General features: G+C 38.1%; 2 protein-coding genes across 5 annotated transcripts in view; one reads left to right on the plus strand and one right to left on the minus strand.

Moving 5' to 3' along the window:
- The first annotated feature begins 490 nt into the window (after positions 1 to 490).
- On the plus strand, positions 491 to 9,696 carry LOC136778456 (origin recognition complex subunit 1-like). Of its 3 annotated transcripts, none has more exons than XM_066735292.1 (6): positions 491 to 708; positions 1,063 to 1,220; positions 1,429 to 3,640; positions 3,709 to 4,017; positions 4,081 to 4,265; positions 9,642 to 9,696. In XM_066735292.1, coding segments are annotated over exons 2-5 (2,670 nt in total). In that variant the 5' UTR covers positions 491 to 708; positions 1,063 to 1,218; the 3' UTR covers positions 4,228 to 4,265; positions 9,642 to 9,696. The 3 variants fall into 3 exon arrangements, with proteins under 3 accessions (XP_066591389.1, XP_066591388.1, XP_066591390.1); XM_066735291.1 differs by lacking the exon at positions 9,642 to 9,696 and adding an exon at positions 4,407 to 4,543; XM_066735293.1 differs by lacking the exon at positions 9,642 to 9,696 and having other exon boundaries at positions 4,136 to 4,231.
- The window catches only part of 5-HT2A (5-hydroxytryptamine receptor 2A), a 45,291-nt gene continuing 34,668 nt past the window's right edge, over positions 5,868 to 16,490 (minus strand). The window contains exons 4-8 of one of the 2 annotated variants that reach the window (XM_066735294.1): positions 13,359 to 13,583; positions 9,660 to 9,996; positions 8,662 to 8,889; positions 6,198 to 6,494; positions 5,868 to 6,110 (exon numbers count right to left, since the gene is read on the minus strand). In XM_066735294.1, coding sequence (XP_066591391.1) covers positions 5,870 to 6,110; positions 6,198 to 6,494; positions 8,662 to 8,889; positions 9,660 to 9,996; positions 13,359 to 13,583 — 1,328 coding nt within the window. In that variant the 3' untranslated portion in view covers positions 5,868 to 5,869. The remainder of the gene's footprint in view (positions 6,111 to 6,197; positions 6,495 to 8,661; positions 8,890 to 9,659; positions 9,997 to 13,358; positions 13,584 to 16,490) is intronic. The other variant, XM_066735295.1, reaches the window with a different exon arrangement.

Genomic DNA, 16,490 nt, shown 5'->3' on the forward strand with positions numbered 1-16,490 from the left:
GTTATACTGTCGAATTAATTGCATCGTGTAATGAATTTTATGTAAAATTATTAGTGTAAATTTGTTTAAAAAGATTTATTTAAATAATAATTTAATATATTCATTAATTATATTGCTCGATCCTAACTTATCGAGTTAGGCAGAATACTTCCTTATCGACCGCTAGCACAGCGTTACCAACTTAGGAATCTGTTTTACCATCGGATCCTATTTACCGACCTGCTTTCCCCTAGAATATCTTTTTTGCGTCTGCATATAAAAAAGTACTGAGTTTTTGTCCGGCCAAACAAAATAAATAAATACAAGAGTTTTATCCAAGATTTTTTACTTGGGTTTTTTACATAAACAACCCTCCTTTCCTTTGCAAGCTAATAAAAACAACGGGAAATATTAGTTCCTTGTAAATGGCGCTGTAAGCGAACGTCCTCTGATACACGGCGAATCCCGTCGTCTCTCCCACTCCCATGAACCCTTTCCCATCTACATTTGCTTTCCTTATCTGTAAGTGATTGGTGTGTGTCAATGTAGCCCGGTTTGAAAAGTTACAATTAAGTGCTGCTTCTATATAGTTTCATAGTTTTTTAGGATAACAGTGACTTTTTAGGGTGTACGGCATACGCAATTGCGATCGTTTTGTTTGGTGCTTGGTCTCTTTTCTTCATACATTCGTTTTTCACCGACCATGAATCACGTTCGAGTTCGACACTTGTGAGTATCACTTCGTTTATTAGGCATTAATTAGTTTTCTTAAATTATCCGGTACTAATTTCGCAAAGTAATTATTGGTAGACTGCAGATTAAAATTTTAGTAAAGCATATACTAAAGTACGTTTGTTTTTCTATTCATTGGCAAAGGATTAAGAAATTAGTTTTTATGAGTATATATCCTAGCTTGTAGCTACACGCTAATGCAAGAAGCTGGCGTTTGTCGATGTTTTTATGCAGCTTTTTATTGACATCTAATGCTGTATTTACCTTTCTTATTAACTGACTCCAAGTATTTTATGTATATTACAAACTAAAATCTCCTGATCTAGGTGACTTTTATGTATTTATTTGTAGATTATCAGGGCAAACGAAAATAGACGAAACGAAAAACTGATTTCCTCGATGTATTATGCGAAGATCGTGCCTATAACAATTTCATTGGGATATTTGGTAGCCATTTTTATTTAGTGCACTGGCTAATAACGTGGGAGAAGCGTTCAAAAAATATAAATGCAAGTATATACACCATTACATAAAAAACTTGTATAGAATTATAATCCATAAAAAATTTTCATTATTTTCATACGTTGAGCTGTGACAAGAACTTTTAGCATATGTAACATCTCGTATAATTGGATTAGTTCGTTGACTCCTAGTAACTTTTATAAATTAAAAAAAAACTACTTTCATAACCAAACACTTTTCTCCCCATTGATCTAGGCCTAATCTACGCAGCAGAAAAGTGTACAAAAGTAAAATGTGGGAGCTCAATAACATATCCAGCAGTTACACAGACAAGTTTTTGAACATGTTACCATCCAAACCTTCGACTCTCTCGAGCACAAACTGTTCGGCCACATCGGACGATTATTTATGGGAGAGTAATCAGTTTATTAATCATTATATCGAAGATGCCTTTGTACCCAGGGAGCCCTTCAACGAATTATCTTTTAACTATACGTCGACGCCTCTAAAGGGCTCATCGCGACAGTCCAAATATGTAAACATACAAACATATAGGAATAATAGGATATCGACAAATTCGTTGGAGATAAAACCTCCCATTTCGCACACAAAAATATCACCCAGTTGCTACAACATAATCAAAAGGGACAATAATGCTAATGATTCATCAACGTTCACTCCAATGACGAAAGCGTTCAATTCCTGCTTTGTTCCCAGTCGTTGCGAAACTTCCACCACTACAAATGTGATACACATTTCTAACGTCACCACACTCGAATCGCCGTTTAAGAACGGAAACTCGGACGTTTTCTTGAAGCATAACAGCAATGTAATCGATTCAGAAGGCAATTTGAAATTTTACAAAAATGAATGCACTGAGGAGGATGAATTTAAAAAAGACAGCAAAGAATTCTGGCAGCACGCATTGAGCTCTATCCCGCTGTTCCAAGATATCGAGGACTTGAATGATGATGATATCTTTAAGTTGGAAGCTTCTGGGAAGGGGGGAGCATCGCATCATCTTCAAAATGGCTTAACAGAGAAGTCTAGCAAAAATAACAGTGTCAATCCTTGTAATGATAAAATTGAATCAACATTGGATAAATTCAGTGTTGGCGCGATTAATAAGGATAATGACAAGAATTTATTGTCGAAGCTTCCTACGTTCGATGTACCGATAGAAGAGGGCAAAGATGACTTGCGTGATGAATCAATTTCAATGAAAAGTATCAATAATGATGATGATGCAAAGCAAGATAAACATAATAGCACCTTTGATATGCCTCTGTTGGATGATAACAACAATGGTAATACCTCGAGTTTACATTCAATAGTAAATAAATCGGTCCAAAATTTACCATTGGAGTCCTGCAATTCGAGAAGCTGTAAAAAAATTGATGCCACTTCTAGAAACAACGAAGAGAATGAAAAGGTTAAAACGTGTAATGGGTTAAAAAAGCCGAGAAATTTGCCAAAGATTACAAGAATAGAAAATGTCAAATTGAATTACAAGATTCTGAGACTGGATTCTGCACCAAATTCTCGTGACGAAGCGAAAATAGCTACCACTATAAGTGTTGGGAACGAAGAGATGTTAGAATCCTATGATATTCTAGAGAACGCATGTAAAATTTCTTTCGAGAATGAAGAATTAAATGAAAACGACTCGAAGCACGAAAGTGATATTAAAGAGATATCATTCCCAGTGAATTTTATAGAGACACAGAACAAAGTGATTCCTTGCGTTATGGTACCTTCCAATTATATGGTATGTTTGGTGTCTAAAGCAGAAGAGATAGTATCTTCAGAGATGCTATTTGTCACTAGCTCTTACGAGAAAGACTTGATAGATGATAGGAAAGGCCGTCTTACATTATTCATTGACACTGATCGACTACAAAGATCTATCGATGAAACGCCCACAGTCGCTTATACAGGAAATCTGTATTCTAATTTCCTTTTAGCGGATAATGATAGTTTAGCGATAACACAAAACACTGAAACTCAACAGAGCGAGCCTCGTTCTGAGCAACCGACTCCTAGTTGTTCGCAATCTTATAGGGATATAGGACTGGAAGAATCCACGGATGAATCGAGCAACGAATTTGATGCAGATGCTGACTGTGGCGTGCATTCTTTGTTTAAGAATCAAAATCGAAGTATAAAGAAAAAATGCACTTGTCCCGCTACCATTTTGGACCAACTCTTTCTTAATTTAAATATATCCTGTAAGCATTTCCGTGAGAAGCCTATCATTAGAAGCTCCAAGTTATTTTTAAGAAGGAAGAAAAGTAAATTCAGTAATTTTGGCAAAAACACAAATAACTGCGAAAAGATTAAGGTCAAGAACAATATTATTGAAGATAGTATTGAAGCGATTCGTGTAAAGAAGGTAAACATTAGAGTAAAAGATAAAGTAAATAAGCGACCCCGAAAACGCCTTTTAAAGTATGTCACTCGCTCCAGAGTAAGTAGAAACGTACAAATGAAATATTCAGTATAGAAAAGAAATAAACAATATTTATTATTTTTTAGACTGCTTCTAACATTCGAATGAAATTGGCCGTTGATTCTTTATTCGAGCGATTGGATTCTTCAGAACCTGTGGTAAAGAAGAAGAGGAAATCAAAGGGCACATATTTGTCCAGGAAACGTAGACGCACAAATAGCACAAGCAAATCTTCTTGCAAGGAGGATAATGAAAAACCAAAAGTTGATCACCTAAAACCTACCTGTATAGCTCGAATTCATTTACGAAGAGCCATTAAAGAGGATGCCTTGAATAAAGCTTTGCCTTCCGAAGCAAAGCCCAGACAATACTCATCGCCAGTTACTCGTTCAAGGGTAAGCAAACAGAAATGGAAAATTATTAGACTTAACAATGATATTTATGAAGAGCAATTGCAGACTGGTAGCTTACCTCTGCCTCGAAACACGGTGCCCCTTCTCTCAATGAGTATAGCTGACACGAACGAAAGTGTAAAAAGAATAAAATCATCGGAGAGCAGCCTAGAAGTAAATAACGCAATTAGAAGGTCTCTGCGGAAACACTAGCGGCAGAAAACTGCACCGTCGTTGCTTCGTGCGATAAGGTCGGTCAGCGGTGTCATATTAATATTAAATAATAGTACCTGTATTTTTCTATTAACGCTTGATTAATTTTCAAATGCTTCATTACTGCACGGAGAAAAAAGGTAAGAGAGTGAACTTAATAGCGCTGGATATGTTTCTAGGAAAAATGAAAGAACCGGTGACAAAAGAATCGGTTGCAAACTAATTCAGTAAAAGATAAACATGCAGGATAATTTTAAAAATGTCTGCTTACCTGTAAAAGCTGTTATAAAATGAAACACAGAATTGTAAAAGTTGGTTATTTTATTTAACGAACAAGTTAAGAGAACCATAAAACGAAACAACGAAAGATATATTATCATATTATTAGATAATATATATATTTATATATATTATATCGCGTTGTTTTTTCATTGAACGTACTGTATTTATTAATACAGTTATATTGTTGTAATGCAAAGTTTAATATATTGAATTATAATGATTACAACACTCTTATGAGAGTGTACGAATTAAGAGATGTTAGTAAGACGTAATAGGAAGTTTAGAGAGATGTGTATGATGTAATTTGTCATACTCTTAACAGTCTTCGGTAAGGTATTTCTCTCCGCAATCTTTCGTTGCTTTCTTTAACGTACATCAAAAAGGGAGTGCCCACATTGAGTAAATTTTTATTTTTAAAGAAAGTATCTAACGATAAAATTAAAAGAATTTAAAATGAATCACTTTCATAGAGAAACATTAGTATTGCTTTATTTCACATTGTACATCTAACATCAGATTTTGTATTGAAATTTATATTAGAGCTACTAGCTTTTTTAAAACAAAACTTTAAACTCTTGTTTAGACGCATTGTTGGAAATATTTATATCGTTACGTTCATAACACAACGACTGAATAGAAAAGGAAAAATATAGAATTTGATATATCCCCAGCAGTTATCATCACATATTTGTGATCAAATGGTTATTTGGATTGTCTCTAAGGGTCCTATATATATATATTTATATATATATATATATATATATATAATATTTACTTGTTTGAAATTGAAAATATATATTATGTATAGTATTATTCTTATTTGTTGCTTTACAGCGAGTAAACTTTTTCTATAATAAAACTAAATAATATACATTTTTATATTAAGTTATGCGGCGTACCTGAGTGCTATGTATAGAGTTTTCAACGTTATTCTATAAATAATATTACAAAGAATACGTATATTACTCATTAGTCCATGCCCTTATCCTTATAGCACTACAAAAATGCGTGATCGGTCGAGATTCATGAAAATCATTAAAACATTTGCAGATTATTCTTGGAATAACGTTGCCTTGTACAGTACGAGTATTAACGTTCTTTATCCGTGGAGTATCGCGATCAGCGTTGGAATATTTGTATCGTCGATGCATTTTGCAATACACCAACGAGCTACCCTAATAAATTACAAAGCTCATGATTGGTGGACGAGGGAAAAGTTCGTCCAGCGTATATCGATATACATCAGCCGAGCTATTACGTATGTACATACAACCAGCTAGCTTATTGGCGATAAGATTCCAATTTACCGATGGTTCGGGATTAAAGGAGAGTCCATGAAGAGAGAAGAAGTCCATCTTTCCTAGCAGTAGTGATCGTGCTCGTGCGGCAGGAAGCTTTCACGGTAGGAAGAACTTGGCGTGAGGCGCATTATAGTGGCGTAGGAGCTCCCAGATGCCGGAGTTGTAGTGGGATTTGGCGTTGGTGTGAGTAACGGGGTACCTTGAAGACTGATGGCCAAGGGAAGAGCACCAGGCGTGCAGAGTCCCATCGCACCGCGTCCGCCTTCGGTAACCGATTGGTACCTGGGTGCTCTGGCTGATCTAAGAGATCACTCAAATTACGATACGTTGCTCGATCGACTTCTCTCCGGACACCCGCGGTATCGATCCCGATAAATCTACCCTTACCTGCTACATCGACACTTCAACAGACGTATGAACGCTGCTCGGAAGGTCCTATTAAAAATTGTGTAGATTATCGGATTTATCGTCGACGAGACGTATCCCAGCCACAGGCACGTGTCCACGACGTGTCCTGGTACGGCGCACCGTGGACAAGCAGCGAAAAAAATGTTCAGTATGAAGAATGGTGACCAGCAGAGAACGAAAGTAAAAAATACCAGTCCCAAAACCTTGCTGGCTTTCTGCTCGGTTGCCACGGCATTCGCCGCTAATGACGCTCTCTTCGTTTTCCCGGCTAAAAACCTGCAAGGTAAATATTTACAAAACTCACCAGTTTTTTGCGTCCGTGCGAATGAAAAGCACTATTATACTTGTATGTATGCTCTGCTAACTCGTTTACCTCATTTACGGTTTGCCTTCTTCTCCGTCAATAAATCCACCTTTTTTTCTCTATTTTTTTATATGTATATCTATAGAGCATAAGTAATTTATTGCGAAAGATTATTGTATATTCCCCCCCCCCCCCCCCCCCCCTCCCACCGTTGATCGTTACACTCGGTGATTAATGATAGAAATCCTTGACACTAACAATCTGTTTGTTCAACGAGTTCCGATCAACTGGAATTGATCGCAAGCAGCTTTGTGGAACATTATTAGCAGCTTTGCAAGTTCCGTTGCTCGATACCATAGGAGAAACTGTTTACCTATACATATATATATATATAACGGGAAATCGAATTATACGTCTGCAGCCGGATTAAGCTCTTGCGTCCCAACGTTCCTATATATAAGCATTGCTTTCTTGGAAAGTCTTTTTTTCGTTTCTGCCTTTAAAGGAATTATCGAATGATCCTAAAATATCTCGCGAAAACACGACTGAGTTAAATTAACCGGACGACTTCTTTTTTTACTTCATTTCTTTGTACATTTGTAATGGTAATGCATCTATATAAGTATTATTTATATACAAGCTTGTATAAAAGTTTCATTTTTATAACCAAGGTCGTTCGCAGCATCAGTTTTCGCGATGATCGAAGATGCAAGTGATACGAGTCAAGCATTTCACGGTCATGAGCAAACGTAGGTCTCGAGTGTTATTCGAAGGAAACTTTGAAAAATAATTTAGATCTTTGTATATCATGTAGAATCGAGACTATTATTTTTAAAAATACTGAAAGCGACAGTTTTTCAAAGGAGACAATTATTATACCCCGAGTGAACTACGATCATTCCTATTACACGTTCGCAAGTATCTTTTTAACAACCACGATCGAGGACGCAAGTGATACGAGTCAAGCATTTCACGGCCATCGACAAACGCAGGTTTCGAGTGTTATTCGAAGGAATCTTTGAAAAATAATTTAGATCCTTGTATATCATGTAGAATCGAGACTAATACTATTCTTACAAATACAGAAAGCGACAATTTTTCAAATGTGACAATTATTACACTCCGAGTGAACTACGATCATTCCTATTACACGTTCGCAAGTATCTTTTTAACAACCACGATCGAGGACGCAAGTGATACGAGTCAAGCGTTTCACGGCCATCGACAAACGCAGGTTTCCAACGTCATCCAAAGTGTAACGTTCGAATGATAATTTAGCCTCTCTCGTACGTCATTTATCTGTATGGAAATATCACAGACAATCGTGACTATTATCCCAGCTACGTCTGGAAAGCTGCAATTTTTCAAAGCTGGCAATTATTACACTCCGGGTGCACCGCGATAAATCTGTCAGGGTACTCCTTATCTTGAAGGTCCGCTCGCACGTACAGCAGCCAGCGAGAGCTTAGAAAAGCGGAGCGTTATATGAAAATTTACCTATCCCAGAGTGACCCTCCATTCATCCCAGCGACAATCAAAATATCCGTAGCGAATAACAGCTGGCGAGTAACGAGCCACGCTTGATTGATCGGATCGATTAATCGTTTGTAATATTGCTGCTATCTCGTGCCGGATGTACCTCCTGTTATCAATAACATATATATATAAATCCAATGATTGGCTCTCTTGTTCGCAAAACCCCCGATCGTTGATCACCGGCGCACTCGATTAGCATAATTTCACGGCTTGCAACATCGTGGGACGAGGGAAACACGAAGATGGAACATAAACGAGACGTTCCCACCGATCGAATGATCGATTTCCGCCAATATACGCAACGCAACGCGAAACGGATACCGGAAGACGACCTTACCTAATTCCAAAGTTCTCGCGTTTCAACCAGTTATTCAAAAACACGCGGAAGGTTAGAATTTTCCGCTGGAAATTCGCCTTTCGCAAATAACAGCGTTGATCATTGAAACAGGAGTGCGGTACGCGAAGTTCGCAGGGCAAACTTCTCCACAGTGCGGATAATCTCGCTGAAAGCCAATATTTTCCCAGCAGAGGCGCGCGTTCCGCTGACGATAGCGACGCGCGATCAGACGTTGGGATAACCCCTGTTAGATTTGCATAATTTACCTAAGATTTAACGTCGTGGGCGTAACGTTCAATTGCAACTTCAGTGACCTCAGGTTGAAGTTTCTCGTCTCGCGCACTATGTTGTCCGGTGTCTGTGTGGTCTGATCCATTTTCGATCCCGGTGATGCTCCACTTGTATTCCCGCTGGGATTCCCAGCCCCATTTAAGCCAAAGTTCAGTTGTGGCTGCGACGAAATCGTTCTGATTCCTGTACACCTACTGAGTGGGCTGGGGGGGGGGGGGATGAAGGAATTATATCATTAACGAGCTGTGTATTTGAAGATGTAGTCGTTTATAATATAGGAGGATCTGGAGGATTGCTGTGTATACAGGGTGTGTCGATTAAAATCAACCAGAGCATCGGCGTGAAATTTTGTTTATTTTCTTAATGCAAGAATTGTTAATATTTTGCACGAGACACTTGGAAAATTTGAATAAAAAGATGGTTTAAAAATAGTAACACAATTTTACATCAATGGTTTGTGTGCAATTTTAATAGTACACCCTGTATAGTCTATTGAATAAAACAATCCAGACCATATAGAAGTAAAATTCCGTTAATCTCCGTAAAGACATAGGAGATATCAATTTTTCTACAAGACCTCTTTCAGAGTTTAAATCTAAAAGTATTTTAAAAAGGTTTTGTGACAAAAATTGATATCTCTTATGTAATTACCAAGTAAAGAGAATTTTACATCTATATGGATCATTTTGAGAGGTAGAACCTATATATACACAGAGCCCGCGGGCTAAAACTCCTCGGAGCATAGATGCAAAGGGTACCTCTCCGTAACTTTAAAAGATATATTAAAATATTGCATACAGAACCTTTTCGAAACCTTTTGCTATTCGCATCGAGGAATAAGTTCTTCTGCAAAATTTTTACAACTATAATAGTTAAAGAAAATACAGGTCCACCTGTATCTATGCTGTGTATAATCCCAACAAAATCACCTTATTAACAAACTAAATTTTTTCAGGTTAGAACAACAACTTACTTGTCATTGTTCGCTGCTCCGCCAGAAGTTCTCCACCCTTGACGGTTGGACGGAGCCGACGACCTTGAAACCGTGGATACCCCAGTGGCCGTATTCGAGGACGAAGATGCCTTCGTCGAGGAGTACCTACCCCCCAGTCTCCGAAATTGATCGCTCTCCGGATGCTCGGCTACGAAACGAGCCTTTTTCCGGAGGAGCTGTACGGTCAGGACATAAGTGGCCACCATAACGATCATGGGGATGTAAAAGGCGATTAAGGATCCAAACACGAAGAAGGCCCTGTTATTAATCACGCAAAGCCCTGGCTGTGGCATTATGTTCAGTGGGTTGATTATACCTGCAACCAATGTCTCGTTACGTAACCAGTTACAGCCCATCATTCTTCTAAATATATATACAACAACAAAGAGTCGATTAAGCAAATTTCCTCATGACAAAAGAAACGAGCTATATCACACACAATACGCTCATCTTTCGCAGCATCCTTCGCTCGATTCGCGCTACACACGGAACTTTATACTTATACATAGCACCTATATACATAAGTATACCACCAAGAGCTAAAGCTCTTCTTAAGGTTTCATCAATATTCCTAAAGTTAACTTATCACTCTGAGCCGATTATAAGAACTGCGTTCGTCCGGCTTAAACTTGGGAATCGCTGATTTAATAGGCACGATTTTAATGGATCCTACCACTTTGTTATTATTGCTGAGAGAGAGAAAGAGAGAGAGAAATTCATGGATACGAAAGAAGCTGGTGGTTCGTTATTGGAGTATTTTGATAAATATAAAAGAGGAGGTGGAATGGGGGGGGGGGGGGGGGAAAGAGCACTTGGGGCATTGATTTATGCGTGATTGAAATAGCCCACGTATATACACAGGTTAGTGCTGAGATTTGAAGGACTGCATCAGCGGCTTTGTCGAATGCACAGTGCGCTATATCGGTTTCGCATTCATGCTATAGCTATCCAATTATTCTGTGTATATGGATACTAGGAATTTGGCGCGCTGGCTATCCGTTTCTATTCCATTGCCGATGGCTACTACCTCGATCCACTGCACCGACGATTCTCTGCATTCTGTGGCTGAGGACTACTCTAATTTCTCCTTTTAATTCCCCCCCCCCCCCCCTCCTCCTTTGTCATTATTACGCAGAGTCCGAAACTGGAAGACGCGAGTCTCCCAGTCGAGGATGTAAATTCTTCTCAATTAAAATAACAAATTGGCGTAAAATAATTGGTCAACGCGACTGGATGATCAATCGGTTCGTGCCACCATCGAAATTTTTGAATAAAATTCCAATCAATTTGCCTCTCCCGTAAGTTTCAAACAAGTTGGGCGAACGAGAGCGCAGCATTGAAGCTTTCACGTTTTCAATCGCGAGATCGCTTAATTTGTCGACTTCGTACGTTATAGTATTATATATATATATATGTGTGTGTGAATGTCTACTTGTTTTCGACGAACGTGGCACTCCTATTCACGCTTGACCTATATTTGTTCGAACGTATAAAACTCGCAGTCTAATCCAGAATTGCTTTAATGTTATTATGTTTGTACGTGTGTTTATATATGTATATATGTAACGAGCAAGCAATGTTATCAATTTTATCAGCCACTGACACTTAAACGTGGAACATTGGAAAGTACACCGGAAATTGTGTGAAATTTCATTTATGACCGTGTATAAGCAAAGCATTAATTACGGATTTGGATGGTAGTCGTAGTTTCGGTTGTAATTAAACGATGAAGCGATATTCAGGCGTGCTTGGCATGAAATTTCGTAGAAAACGTTCTGCTCCTCTTATACATATACGTGTGTATATTTATATACATGTATATATGCACAGGGTCGAGACATTTCAACGTCTGCTTTTATTTAGAATACCGGTGCAAGAGTACCACACACACACACACACACACGCGCACGCGCGATATAGTGCTGCATTCGTTCGTCGTTTCTCAGAGCGTGTTTCCAACGAAATTACTTTTCTACTCTATCAACTGCGGGCGAGAGTCAAAATCGAAGCTCGAGCTTAAGATTCGTAGCGAAGACGCCGGTTCAACTTTGTCCTCGAGTTATTCTGTTCGCTACTGTGCATACAAGGGAACTAATTAAGAACACCTTGTTTTTCAACGTAACATTCATAATTAATGTGCAAAAACAATGTAGAATAATGTGATTTTCGAACGATGAATTTGCCAGTTTACGTATTTCAGAGTGTTTTTGTGAAAATTAATGAATTAGAGGAAAAGATAATTTTTTTATAAAAATATCAAGATACACGTTTTCTAGAGGGTAGTTTACCGAGTATCTTCCAAAAAGTTCCATTAAAATCAGTTTTATATCTTGAAAGGTACAGTGGTTCAAAATCATTGTTTCTCAGGAACATTGAACCAGAGTATCTTCTAAAATATATAACCGATTTTAATGGAACACTTCTCGGTAAATACTAAGTTAATTACCTTCTGTAAAACGTGTACCTTGATTTTTTCATAAAAACATTTGCTTTTCGCTTTGAAAAATGACGATTTTTTAAGTCGTTAAATTATTAAAACACGCTGAAATACGTAAACTAGGAAATTCATCCCTCTAAACAAACCTTCTTTCTATTTTATTTTCACGTTTTAATTGTGGATGTTACGTTAAAAAACAGTGTCCTTAATTAGTTGGCCGACGCTCTATATCTCTACATACATATACGTATACGTCCACACACGATGGTACTCCATTGGTCGTATCTCAGGGAGTGTGTGTGTGTTTCAAGTGAAATTACTCTTCGACTCTAAAAGCTGCGAACAAGAGTGAAGATCGAGGCTGGAGTTTAAGATTCGTGGCAAAGTACGCGAGTCCAAGTTTTATCGTCAAGTTTCTCTGTTCAGTACCATATATATATATATATATATATATATAAGTATATGTGATGGCAGAAGAAGAAGAAGAAGAAGAAGGAAGCTGGCTAAACGATTCTTCATCGTCTCTCCTCGTCGATAAGTAGACCTTCTCCGTTATTCGGAGCATCGGAGATACGGAAAGTGGATCAATAAGCGATTACTCTTTTTCTCCAGTGTTGCCCGACATCGAATATAAGAGGATGAAAAAAACATGGATTATTGCCAATATCGCAATCTCTATGCTTATCTCCCATTGGTTAAACCTCCTGTCAAGTATACAACTATATTCAATGTATAAACCGTTCCGAATGCAAAATCTGCAAAAATACTCGAGTACGACCAGCCATATTCGCTAGAATGAATTATAATTCGTTTACAGCCTTCGAAAAGTTGGCAAACCATAATGAATCCTGTAGGCGGAAATATATAGCTATAGATATATCACGCTAGAACAGAGCAGTCAAACTCGTATAGAGGCCAAAGTTATCAGTAAAGTTTCATCGTAAATTTTCAGTCTCTTTCTCTGGCCTTTAAATCCACGTTTTGATTAACACGCGTTAATTAATATCTGTGAAATTTTAATTGGAATTTAAGATAAAGCGGTGCTATAGTTTCATTAGAAGCCTCGCGATTAATTTTCATAAATTATGTTGCGTCCTAGGATTGCGAGTGTGTTGGTGGATTTGGACAAAAGAAAAAAGAAGATGAGGAGAAGGTATATAGAATTTTGGTGTTGATCCAGGGAAGCTGTGGTGGAGGACAATGTTGGAATAATCCGAATATCCGGAGGACTCTCGGTTTACCTAATACTGTAATGGAACTGGAGACCAGCATGGCTAACAACCACACAGCGGCGATCTTGAAGCCGACCAGTCGTTTCGTCGAGGTATGTCGCGTCTTCAGCGGGTTCCGGATGCCTAGGTAACGTCCCAGGGAGATGAAGCACATGTGCATTATACTTGCCGAACACGCCAGGACGTCGCACGTCACGTAAACGTTGCACCAGGCTACGCCGAAGGGCCAGTACCCTGAAAGAAGAAAATTCTTCACTCGTGTGTCAATCTGCAGGCGAACGCACCACACACGCGTGTGCACTTGGAAAATTTAAATAAACAGCTGGGATTATAATTTAGCGAGACATCCAGGTACGAGTAACGCGTTAACCCAAATGCCTAGCTGCCTGTAAACGACTCTTTACTCCCTTGAAACCTGAAAACTTCTTTTTCGAACAAAGGAAACTTTACCAGCGTCTTGCAATTATTTTGCTTCTCAACGACCGAACGGGAAAAGTTGCCAAGACTCCCTTTAATCGCGCGAAACTATTTCGACCAATTCCCTGCATAAATATTAATTTTATGCAGTTTCCCTCCTCGACCACCTACCACCACCCTCCCTTGTCTCATCGATTTTGACACCCTAATGGATACCACGATTCGCTTTTGCGATCTCCATTAAAAAGCTGCTTTTCGATTTTATCCTTCATTATTCCGCAGTTAAGCGAAAAGTTATATTTAATACGCGATAAGCTTGGCAACTTTTGTTCAATCATTTTTGTTTTTATTCGTTGTGGATTTTTGTCCTGCGTGGTTATAATCATGAGTTATATAGAAAGGAGGGGGGGGGGGGGGATTGAAGAATCGGTAATTTTTCTATCGTAACGAGAGAGGCAGGCCTGTAATTATAAGTTATGGTAAATATGTGAGAGGGAGCCAGAGAGGATTCCCCGGTGGCATACACGTAAAGCTCCACGAATTTCTTTGATGTGGAAACGATGTGTGTGCCATTTTCCAAACGTGACCCAAGCTCGATCTCTTTGTGCTTTAAGTATGTATATAAGATAAAATTTCTCTGATCTTTATCTCTTTGTAAGGCTTTTCCAAGTTTCTCGTATATGTACATATATTTATTATTCTCATGTGTGTGTGTTGTGTGTAACTCGATATTAGAAAGCACGCGAGGTAGGCATCTTTTGATAGCAGGGAATTAGGTTTATGATATGTCTATTTGCTTGTGCTATATATATATATATATATATGCAAATTAAGAGCGTAGACCTTTGTCCTGGTATAATTTGCACCAGAAGTACAGTCCTGGAATAAAATGTCATTTCATGGCCTCGTAAAAGTCAATAGGCTCGCTCGAATCTGTCGCCACTTTGGTGTAAGGAAAAGAAAGATCGATCGAGGGACTTTATTTTACAGGGCTCCGTATTTTTATCGATCTTCTAATATATACCGATACATTTACGAGTGCCCAGCCACTTTTAGTCACGTTGATCGACCTTAAACTTTAACGTCGGAATAATCGTTATTTTCAGATCCTTGCTAATACCTTCGCTGCTATCCCTACAGATTTCGGAGAGTGCGCCAGTAACTTTGTAGCTACGTGTACGCTGTAAATCTAAAAGTTTTATTTTATTAACGCAGAATCGTATTGTATAGCCACTTTGTACACGTATTACGAGATGTGTTGTTTGCATTGTAAACTTGTTTATTTGCAACACATCGAAATATGTGTTCAGCTTTTTTTTTGTTAAGGAAATCAAACTCGAACAATAACGTTTTGTAATTGTCCAAATTTATAATGGAAACAACACGCTTCGTAATGTGTGCAAAATGACTATAAAAAGTATTTATGTGCAAACATAACGTTTGGATTTGCAGTGCACCTGCAATCGTTTATTGACTATCAACATTTCTTGTAAAATATACGCCCTTTTATTTGTGCAGCTTTCATATTTATATTTTCTTTTTTTTTTATGCTCACGTAACCAATTTTAACGGATCTCGATCTTAATCGCCATTTCGAAGCTTCGGACCGAGTTTGAGCTAATCGTGGACAAGTTGGCAAATTCGAAATAAAGTTTTATTTCAATACAAAAACTTCTAGTCGCTTTGTACACATTATGAGACATTTCTTCGTCATAAATTTAGGTAATTATAATAAATTACCAAGTGCGATCATTAAAGAAATAAAATAGTCGAACAATAACGGTTTATAATTAAGCAAATTTATAATGGAAACAAAACATTTGATACTGTTTACAAAATAACTACAAGTATCGATGTACAAATTTAACTTTTGAATTTGCAGAGCAGCAGCAGTCCTTTATCGACTATCAACATTCTTGCAAAGTAAACATTTATTTATTTACATTTTCCCCATATATATATATATGTAGATATAACAATTTCTAAATCTCACACATAATTGTATATATTTTCATTTGTTCGTCACGTGACTAGTTTCAAAGTGTCTCAATCTTATTCGTAATGTAGAGGGTCGGAGCGTGAGCCAATCGGTGACAAAGTGAATGCAATTTCTGGAGAAATGCCTTGGCAAACGAAGTGGCGAAATAGCATTTGCTCGAACGCGCTATAGCAACGCGAAACTTTATATTTCATGCACCACTGTGGAATTTTTTCAAAGGATAGCTGGAAACGCTAAACAAATATACGAATAACAAGCACATAGCTATCCATATACATATACCTTTTGATTTTTATTCATAACAATTTGTGTATCGATATAATTGGACGCGGTTGCGGCGAATCTATGAAATTCAGCTGCGCCGAAAAAGCTGCACTCCGACGAGGACTCTCGGCCAGCACAGTCCAATTAGATCAATTTCCAAGCTTTTCACACTCGGTTTGTTCAGAATCGTCGACTCGCGAGGGTTAATTAATTCTTCCGGAGCGAATCTCCTCGGTCTTTCCCTTTGCTGCAAATTTATCTCGCGAGAGTTTTCAATCTTATCGTGGAATCCGTTTCGTTTCTGCGAATCCTTCTCGCGGAAAATTTTTACCTCGCGCTACTGTACTGTAAAGGAGTATAGCACTCGATATAGAAGTACAACGACGTGAGAGGAATCCCAATTGGGCTGCAGGATAAACTAAGCCATTTCCGGAATTCCGATAATCGATGTGGTCACGTAA

The sequence above is a fragment of the Prorops nasuta genome, unplaced genomic scaffold (assembly GCF_024137725.1).
Source record: "Prorops nasuta isolate Cenicafe-Biocafe unplaced genomic scaffold, Cenicafe_Pnas_1.2 PNAS00014, whole genome shotgun sequence".
Classification (NCBI taxonomy): domain Eukaryota; kingdom Metazoa; phylum Arthropoda; class Insecta; order Hymenoptera; family Bethylidae; genus Prorops; species Prorops nasuta.